The sequence below is a fragment of the Acipenser ruthenus genome, chromosome 2 (genome assembly GCF_902713425.1).
Source record: "Acipenser ruthenus chromosome 2, fAciRut3.2 maternal haplotype, whole genome shotgun sequence".
NCBI lineage: Eukaryota > Metazoa > Chordata > Actinopteri > Acipenseriformes > Acipenseridae > Acipenser > Acipenser ruthenus.
The window spans coordinates 25,802,111-25,812,860 of record NC_081190.1 but is presented as its reverse complement, the minus strand read 5'-3'; the positions used below and the strand labels follow the sequence as shown (position 1 = coordinate 25,812,860).

General features: G+C 35.8%; 1 protein-coding gene across 2 annotated transcripts in view; it reads left to right on the top strand.

Annotated features, from left to right (window-relative positions):
• Positions 1–2,163: 2,163 nt before the first annotated feature.
• Positions 2,164–10,750, top strand: part of LOC117419323 (COMM domain-containing protein 10-like) — a 53,016-nt gene continuing 44,429 nt past the window's right edge. Inside the window, exons 1-5 of one of the 2 annotated variants that reach the window (XM_034903352.2) lie at positions 2,164–2,309; positions 2,900–2,990; positions 5,587–5,697; positions 6,980–7,135; positions 8,387–8,497. In XM_034903352.2, coding sequence (XP_034759243.1) covers positions 2,281–2,309; positions 2,900–2,990; positions 5,587–5,697; positions 6,980–7,135; positions 8,387–8,497 — 498 coding nt within the window. In that variant the 5' untranslated portion in view covers positions 2,164–2,280. The remainder of the gene's footprint in view (positions 2,310–2,899; positions 2,991–5,586; positions 5,698–6,979; positions 7,136–8,386; positions 8,498–10,750) is intronic. The other variant, XM_034903347.2, reaches the window with a different exon arrangement.

Here is a 10,750-nt window from a genome sequence, read left to right as displayed (position 1 = left end):
GTCTTCATTTAGACAATGTGGGGAAGCTATAAAAAAGGCCAACAAGATGCTCAGATATATTGTGAGAAGTGTTGAATTTAAATCAAGGGGAAGTATTGTTAAAACTTTACAATGCATCAGTAAGACCTAATCTAGAATATTGTGTTCCATTCTGGTCACCTTGTTACAAAAAGGATATTGCTGCTCTAGAAAGAGTGCAAAGAAGAGCGACCAGAATTATCCTGGGTTTAAAAGGCATGTCGTATGCAGACAGGCTAAAATAATTGAATCTATTCAGTCTTGAACAAAGACTGCACTCAAAATTCTAAAAGGTATTGACAATGTCGACCCAGGGGACTTTTTCAACCTGAAAAAAGAAACAAGGACCAGGGTCACAAATGGAGATTAGATAAAGGGGCATTCAGAACAGAAAATAGGAGGCACTTTTTTACACAGAGAATTGTGAGGGTCTGGAACCAGCTCCCCAGGTATGTTGTTGAAGCTGACACCCTGGGATCCTTCAAGAACCTGCTTGATGAGATTCTGGGATCAATAAGCTACTAACAACCAAACAAGCAAGATGGGCCGAATGGCCTCCTATCATTTGTAAACTTTATTATGTTCTTATGTTCTTATTTACTAAATGTTGCTAAATTTAATGGTTTTAAATTAGTGTGTATGTTCGTGATTGCCGGATTTACTATTGCAATTTTATTCATTACTGATATATTAAAATGAGTATACGCACTAATAAATGATCACTTTAACACACGCACTAAAATGAACGCCCTTTAGTAAATACCACGTGAATAGAGCTCATCTCATTATTCTGAGCTGTATTCACGTGGTATTTACTAAAGGGCGTTAATTTTAGTGCGTGCATTAAAGTGATCATTTATCAGTGCGTATGGAAAGTAGGCTTTAACCACTGATAGGCGTAGGGTTGCCATCCCGCCGGTATTTTACCGGACTGTCCGGTATTTTTATGTACTTTGACCCACTGTCCGTTTTTTTTTTGGAAGATGTCCGGTAATTCTAAGCATTCTAATCTACTGGATATATTCTTAAAAAAAATGTGTTACAATAAACGATTTAATATAACATGTTGTGCTTGTATGAGTGGAATTCAAATACTATAACACAGCGCTGTGTAAATGCACCAGAAAGAATTGAGGTAACAACGTAAGCAACCAAAACGCGGTACCGTCATGTTTTTAATTGCGTGCTCACCGCTGTGTGTTATCTGGTATGAGCATGCGCGCTGCTGTTAAGTTTGACAGCCTTTGAATGAAGAAGCGCGAAACTATTAAGTAGCATACTGTAACGTTAGTCACAATGGCAGAGACAAATGAAGAAGTAGACAATAGGAGGGGATGGGGCGTCCGGTATTTTCCAATCTCAAAGGTGGCAACCCTAGAGAGGCACGATTTAAACCTATTTTTCTCGGCTGTAAACCAGTGATGTGCACTTTGATTCTTTTTACTGACTCGATTCGTTTGGTTCAAGAGCATCCAGCTTATGTTCTTCCACAATGTGAGGGAACTGCTTGGTCATGCGGATCACTGAAAAAAGAAAGGCTAAACATTATAAAAGGCTGAATTATAATTACATTTAATAGATGTATATGCAGTTGTCCTCTTCGATTTTGTACAGTAATGACGCTAAAAAACAGAAACTAATAATATTGTTAAAAGGTTCCCGGGTGGGATTTTTCTGACCGGGAGATTGGTGTTCAAAACGCGAGGGTCCTGGTCAAAATAGGTGACTTGACAGGTCTGTATACAGTATACCCAAATTCAAATGCAAAGGTGCTTTATTAGCATGACAACATTAACAGTACAGTATTGCCAATCAGTTAGAAAGTACAGTATACAATATAATACACCAATACAAGTAAATACATTAAAAGGAATAATTCAATAAAGAGGAAGCCAGTGCCCCTGTGCAGAATGTTCACTTTGCGTCCCTCGGGCTGTGACAGGCACAGACATACTGGACCAGGTGAACACTGAGTCTGTACTTACTAGTCAGGGTCTGCCTCTGCTTTGTGTCTTTCGCCCTTGATCAGGTAATCTGCCAGGGTAAAGTCTATTGTTAGGGCCCGATAACATTCATGTTTGTTTTGTATTTTCGTTTCTTTGTACCAATGAGTGAGAGGTAGTATTTGAAGTGAGAAGAACCGAAAAAGTGTTTGACAGTATCGGTCTTATTTGACCCTCTTGGGCTTCTGTCACAACAATTCTTACAGCTGACTTAGAGCACGTGACTCCCAGGAAGAGAAACACTGCGCACAGACAGAGGATGGCTGCGATAATTAAAGAAACTCAAAGGTAGCTGTTCATGAGTATTTTTTTTTATTACGATTATGCTGATCATTTGTCTATAAAGGTTTTTATGTTTTAAAGAAAATATTTCTGTTACCTAAACACTCATTAAATGTAGGAAATGGGTACCAACATTGAATTGGGTTGTAAAAGGTATCTGTTATAGACAAATCTTATATATATATATATATATATATATATATATATATATATATATATATATATATATATATATATATATATATTACATTTTACTTTTAAGAATTAATTGTGATCGCTTTATAATTTGACAGTTCTGCCTCATAAAGTCTACTTTATTTACAGAATAAAGTTGTATCATCTTACTGCAATGACACGACTTATTAAAAAGGAGCCGAGTCTTTATTGATTCAGTTCTGTGGATTTTCAAGCGACACGTCATACATTTTCTACACCACAAAATCATAACAAAGAAAATATAAAGTAACCACACTTGTTTGTTTTTGTTTCTTTTATACTGTTTATTACATTTTAAGTACATCCGGGTGTACTTTCATATTAAGATTTACAGAGGAATGAAACACACAATTCTGTTTATTTTTTATTTTTATATATAGCATAAAACAAGCAGTGACCCTTATCAATGGCATTGACCCTGGTAAATTCCCAAGACTGCTTTCCCGCATCCTTCAGAAGCTTCATTTAAAGGTATGGTATTGAAGTATTGAATTACTAGCAACCATTACATGTATACATGTGCTGTGTTCTTTCGGAGTATGTCCTGAACCGATCTGCACATCATTTGCAGTTGGTTTGAAGGTTTCCCTAAAATCATTTTTATCAGAGTAAGAGCTGCACAAATCTTCCATCTAAAGCTGTTCTTGGTAATTTGTATCTTCAGATTGAAAATGGAAATGTAATTAAGAAAGAAATATCAATAAAAATGGCCAGTGGTAAAAAAGAACGGTTGGAATATTATATATATATATAAGTTGGAATATATATATATATATATATATATATATATATATATATATATATATATATATATATATATATATATACACACTACTCCTGTAGAAATTAACTGTTCTCAGTAATGCAGAATGACCTGTCTGTACAATCACCTATGTGTAGCCAGTGTACAATAAAGAAGTGCAGTGCCATCTTATGGCCAGAAGGCAGTATTACAAGTCTTGAGGTTGACACGGTGGCACAGTGCTGAGGTAGGCAACACCAGCTATGGAGGTTTAATAGGTAGAATTGAAGGATGAAGCAAGCGCTAAAGTGCAAGTACCAAATCAGAAGCAACTGACATTCCCTTTAAGAAAGCTGTGATTTTGATGAACAAAACAGTTCTTTATTGCCATCACACCATTTGTTAATGATGGTGTTAATGAACTATTTAGAAATATTTACTTAATTGAATAATTTTGCATGTGTATTCATTATATATATATATATATATATATATATATATATATATATAGAGAGAGAGAGAGAGAGAGAGAGAGAGAGAGAGAGAGAGAGAGAGAGAGAGAGAGAGAGAGAATACTTCTACTTTTAAATAAATGGCTTTGAAATAAATGGCTTATTTAAGATTTATATGGGAACTGTGGTTTGGAATGTGGCTTAATGCTTCTGTGAAAAATAAATATTTGTAAGAAACATTTTTTTATATACATAGGCCTACACCACATACTTCATAATTTCTGGAAGTAATTTAGTTCAACACATTTTATATTTTGATATGAGCTTATTATTTTACTGTCAGTCTTCCAACTATCTCTGTATATGTTTCAAACCCGATACAAAGAAATGGTGCATTAAAAAATATTAAATGATCTGGAATCAATTACTAAACACAGGTATAAAATATGGTCTTATATTATTATTTAAAAAAAAAAAAAAACATTTTTTTTTATTTTTTTAGAAACCTTCAACATTGTAGATCAGTACTAAAGTTTATGCAGCCTGTAGGAAGTGTTAGGTGGGAAAACAAAGCACAGGAACTGTCTTAAAAACCAATAAACTTTAATAAATGTAATGTTTAATTAAATAGCAACTGAGTCAACCAATACACTTACTAACTAATGTTTACTAACACCTGACGTGTGTGTGTGTATATATATATATATATATATATATATATATATATATATAATGTACAACTTCTCTAATAGAACTTCTGCTAACTCAGGTAGCTGAATCAGTTACTTGAATGATAAAATAATACATTTCCTGTTGGCTTGCACTTCACCTATTCCTCATAAGGAATTGAAAAGTTGCACAGTGAGCTGTTTAATAGTGATGACCGCAGTACAGGCAATTCATCTTTGATGGATGCAAGCTGTGACCATCATACAAGAAAAGTGTCTGTATTAACAAATTACAAATACCAAAATAAAATGTTGACCTTAGGTAACAAATAAGTGATGGAGCAGCGCCCCACCCACGATAAAAGCACCAACACTCTGCTCCTCTGCGGCCCAATTGCACCTCTGATACTGTGTCACACAGCAGAGCCGTGTCCACTGTATGTCCTGTACAGAAGCAGTCAATCAGTCATTTACACTCATTTCAAGGTACTTATAACATTGTTTCTGATGTAGCATGCTGGAATGTAAGTTAGGTCATACGATAGTCAAATGCACTGATATCTAAGGAAATGAATACAATTGCGTAACTTTGTGTATTCCATTGTTATAAATTCGGTGTTGTGCTAATCCAATACATCAATGGAAAGGGAAGAATCTTTAGATTTCAAAAGCGTGGATATTATTTTATGATAGTTTTACAAAATGCATTTGAAATAAACCACCTCTTACCTGGTTAGTTTGAAATGCAGTTTCCCCTGTCCGCATCGACATCAAAAATCGCTCAAAGCTAACATGCAAATGAGGCTACATCCCTACCACCAATTCCAACCACTGACACTAACACAGACGGAAAAGGACAAGGCAAAGCATGTCACCAAAATTGCATGACAGTGCAAAGGCAGTTTGCTCAGTTTTTTCATCAAAGTTAACGGTTTGCCCCGTCATCAAAATCGGATCCCTAGACTTGTGTTGTGGTTACCTATCCAGTACAGTATATCGCTATGCTGCACAATTTGGTAATAATATATATTTTTTTAACTTATTTGGCCTTCTACTATCAGAGCAATATATTATATGCCTACTTTACAGTAGTATTTTGATATTAGTAGTATTTTTTATATTAGAAAAATTGTAGCATTTTATGCAGTTTATTGTATTGTTGATAATAATTGTGCATGGACTTACAGTAACACTTCATATTGCAGGCAGAACGTTCCTTTAGTGAGGAGGAAGAGGAGAAGCTACAGTCTGCTTTCTCACTGGAAAAACAAGATCTTCAACTAATCCTAGAAACTGTGTCGTTTATTCTAGAACAGGTAACGTTTTTACCGTCTGTAGATTCTTGTTCATTTTTAACCCCTGTTTTTTCTGTCCAGTTTGAATGTTACCTCACCGCTGCAATTCTACCAATCAGGAGAACTGAAGATCAGTGGGTGGGCTCCTTTCCCAATGTCAAGCCAAACACTTTTTTTTTAAAGCTGCTGGACCTGCTTTCTTGCTGCTGTTATAAGAATTTAACTTCCCAACTGCTCAGATTCCCCATGACTTCTGTTCATTTCTCACAATAAACTGCACATAATATGGGACTATCTGTTTATTTATTTATGCATCACTGTTTATCCTCCATTCTGTATGTCTGTCAGACAATCCTTCTGTTCTAGTATACCATTCGGAATAATTACACTGTACATTAAATATCTATTTAAGGGTCTCAACAGCTGGGGCTCTAAATACCACTGCTGTTTAGATGATTGCAATGGAATTGTTTGCATAGGAAGGCTATGAGAGGAAGGCTGAGAGTTTTGTCTCTTAAAGTGTAGGTATTTAAAACATCAGGGAGGACCCTGTTTTATTTATTTAATAGGTGATGGTATTTAGACCCACCGCTGTTTAGAATGATTGTAAGATAATGACTCCATGTGTGTTTTGGACTTCAATAATCTGTTGTTTTAAACTGGAACATTTAAACAATGCAGTCACATCTCTTAATTCATGATACATCCTCTATGGACTACTTTGTGTTTTGTTTTATTATTATAAAGCATCTCTGGGAGGGGAGCTTTTATGTTTTAGTATAACGCTTAGAGAGCTTGGCTTCATACTTGGTATTCCCACACCTCCTACTCTTACCACAACACTGTCAAACAGTGGACAACTAACTTCTTCATGAAGGAACCCTGACTGACACAAAATGGTCTCATGTTAATCAGTTCACTCAGAATCACTAATACATATCAGCTACAACAACAACCTTTATGCCTCGCGGTGGTAATCCTGGAAGTGTGTGGCCCATCATTTGAAATGGTACCGCCTCCTGCCAAGTTTCAGGTTCTAGGGTACATTTTTTTTTCCCGCTGCAGCAGCACAAAGCAGGCAACTGTCTTTGTAATCAGCCCTGTATATTTAAGGTAATGCTCTGATTCTCCTAATTTGTTGATAACCTACTGTACTATTCAAACCCACTACAATAAATTTTAATGAGCAAGCTATGAGTCTAACACAACTGCTGTGCCTGGAATTGCTTCATCCTGGTTCACCAGTGTGCTGTAGTAGGATAACCCATCTCAGTATTTTAATGTATTTTGTGTATCTCTGCAGGCCGTCTACCACAATGTAAAGCCAGCTTCTCTCCAGCAACAGTTAGAAAATGTTCACCTTAACCCTGAGAAGGCAGAGGCATTTGCCCAGGCATGGGCCACTACTGGCCAAGAAACTGTTGAGAAATTCAGACAGAGAATGTTTGCACCGAAGAAGGTAATAATAAAATGATATTAAATGCAAATGTATTATAATAATCTAATCTGAAATAGAATAGATAATAGTATAATATCAGCAATATGTAAGATTTATTTAAAGCACATCGTATTATGGATTTTTAAAAAAAAATATATATACTAGTATTTGCACAATGAATTTTGTAAAAAAAAAAAAAAAAAAAAAGACCTCTCGACAGTATGGCAGTCATTTTTAAGTGTTCAGCCAGTCTGTGGGATTATAAATTTGGAATTACTGCACATTTTTCCAATCAATCCTTCTTCAAAGTGTGCCCATGGGCCATTATGTGTCTAGTAGAAAAGTCCTTACTCATTACCCTGGCTTCATTAATTACTGCCTATCCAAACCATCACCTTCTATAGTTCTGTAGTTAAAGAACCAGTAATAATTTGATGAAAATGAATATATAATCTTTTGAAAGCCTACTGGGTCAGCTATGCTGTCAGCTATGTAAGTACAGATTGTTTCATTTTGGGGGGGGGGACGACAGACACCACAGCTGTATCCTGACACAGTAATATACAAACAGGACAGATGACAGATCTCTCCATATAGCCACATTGTGATACTATCAATAACCTCTGCTAAAGGATATTCACAGCAAGCTGTATTACAATTGGATAGAGGGTTCTATACATAGTGTGTATCCATATAAAAAAGGATGAGAAAAATTGTTAGATTAAAAAGCAGAGGAAGAACAAATAAGGGACAGGCAGGAGAAGAAAGGGCTGAGGAGGTGGATGTTTTCAAGCTATTAATTGGATAGAATTAAACGTTTTGAGGATTGGGATTTGCTTTTGAACATTGTCAGCTACTAAGGTTTTATCAGCTGTTTATACCTAGACTCGTTTGTGTGTGGGGGGGGTCATGGTGAAATGTTTGATGGTACATTTTAATGGGATTCCTCTATGCTGGAGGTGTTTATTATTCTTTTCATATTCAATGCTCTGTATTGCTCTATAAATGGCATAACAGGTAGATTTAATACGAGGTCTTCTGAGTGTGGCAGACGAGAGTGGGGGATCTAAAGGTGTCACATTTACATATTCACAGTACATGCAGTTTAAGGTGATCTAGTTTTTTCGTCTTTTACAGCAGCGATTGTTCTTATTTTAGATTTACAGCTTTCCGGGGGATGTATTATTATTTAAGGACATTCAATTCAAATGTTTTTCTTTTATGAATATATTCATTCTTCGTTCTGTTTTGCACTGTTCCTTTTGTTTTAAGCTCGAGAGTGTTGGATGGCAGCTCAGCCTACAAATGGCACAATCCACACAAGCCAAAATGAAGTCACCTTGTGCTGTTTTAGAGCTTGGGGTCCGCAGTGAAGATTCAGAGGTAAACATTTACTTACATGCCTGTATGCTGTAAAGTGAAGTGAGACCATTCAGATTTTACATTTTTAGGTGTATCCTGTGTGGTTTCCATAAACATATGCTAGAATTTAAGTATTCAAAGTAAATATACAAGGTTTGAAGGCACAGAGATACACACTGGGAACCTGTGTTCATTAAGAGTCCTTTGTATATTCTTCTAGAGCTTCTTCATAATGTTAGGTTACGGATGTAAGCCTGGTTCCCTGAAAGAGAAGACGACCACCAACCAATACTTTTGGGATATGCCTGCCACAGGTCAGGTATTTACTGAGCATTTTATGTCAGAGCTTCCGATAGGCCCCTCCGGGGAGAGACGTCCTCGGTCCCGCCTCCCGAGTGAACAAACAGTCACTCCACGGAGCTCACTTCCTCTTTTGCATCGAACCTGCAAAAGCAACTGATGCGACCTCGCAAGGTTTGGTGGTCGTCTTCTCTTTCAGGGAACCAGGGTTACATCCTTAACCTAACATTCCCTTTCAATTCAAAGATGACCACCAACTGACTAATGCTGGTGTTGGTGGTTAACACTGTTGTGAAAGAGGTGCAGTGAATGGCAGTTCGGGGAGGGATTGGGTTGTGTTTTTGGAGTAAAGGTAGATTTATTTGCTTAATGGTTGGGTAATAGAAGCAAATATAATTTCAGTAATTTAATCTTCAGAACTAATACAAAAATAATGTTAGGTGTTACTTTGTCAGTTTGGTATGTATGTGGCCTATATGCCTAATTTGTCCAGCTATTCCCTTTTTTTTTTTTTTACAAAACTATTTCATTCAATGAAAAATGCAATCTAAAGTAATCTGTGAAAGGTTATCATGTAGCCCAATGCACATTTTAGTGAACCATGATTATAGCTTGTATTTTGCATGCTGTGTTTCACTGTGGTTATTACTGCATTTATGTTGTCTCTAGCATGGTCTGGCCAATTACATAGCAAACTTTTTTTCCCAGAGGCACATATAATTTACCTACTAACAAAAGTACTTCATTTAGGCCTGCTGATATATACCCTGCTGAGAACCAACAATGGCCCCTAGCAGAAAAGCACAGTTAGAAAAACACTGGTATGTGTGTGTGTTGGTAAAAAGGACTTTTCTAGCTGTTGTAATTATGCAACTGTACAGCTGGTGGCAGTGTTGCTACACCTAAACTAGTTGTCTGTTTCCATGTAACAATTCATATTTATCAAGAAGTTGCTAATAAACAAGTTGCTAATGATTGCTACTTGGATTAAAGACTGAGTTTGAAATACGTTCCAGCATGTTAATCCATTATAAAGTTTTTAAGATTGGATATGCTTCAGCACAGTAATAAGGAAAGGTATAAATAAATGAGAATCCTAACGTGATGGAAATATTCAGGAACCATTTGCCTTCGCAACAGTATTGCTGCCTTGTCTATGTGAAAAGCTCATTTAATTAAACAAAAGGGCCAGTTCCTTTTTACGCAATTCTAAACTCATATTGACCTTTTCAACAATTTCCTACTGCAGCTTTTTCTTTAACCAGTGTTTTTCTTTCACCAAGAAGAATACATTGAAACTAAAATGTGTTTTTCTTAGTGTTGGTATTTAATTGAAAGAGAGGTGGAGTGACATGTTTGTGTTCAAGTGCATTTCAAACCAGCTTTAAAATATTCTCAACATTGCACTGCTATTTTTCTTGCATGCAGTGTTGTGTGATTCAAAAGAAACATACATTCTTAGATATTTCAAGTATGCTGGCATTGAAATAATATCTTTCTATTAAAAAAAAATGAATACAAAATGTATCTTCACAGATACTATTCATGTCTGAAGATAAAATAATAAAACAAATTTGAGTTAACAATTAGTAGTATCAGTAAGTAGCAAATCCATTTTATGACAAAAAATGTCAGCAGAAATTAAATTGGTTCATTTCTATTGCTTTACAGGTATTTGAGGCTGCAAATTCATCTGACTGTATATGTACAGTAGATGCCAATGTAATAAATGCATCAGGTATAAGATGGTAGTTTGAAGAAAAACTAAATAAATCTGAATATTTAACAATTATTGCTCTTTAATGAATAATGTACCAGTGTTTAAGGTGTGTAGTACTCAAAGAAGGCCTATTCAGCAATCTGTACAAGTCACAAAGACAAGTTCTTCAAGGTGCGCCGGTAGCAGATCTAATAGCTGAATGATACAGAGTATCCACAATTGTCAGTGAGGTCATTTCAACGAATAAACTGATA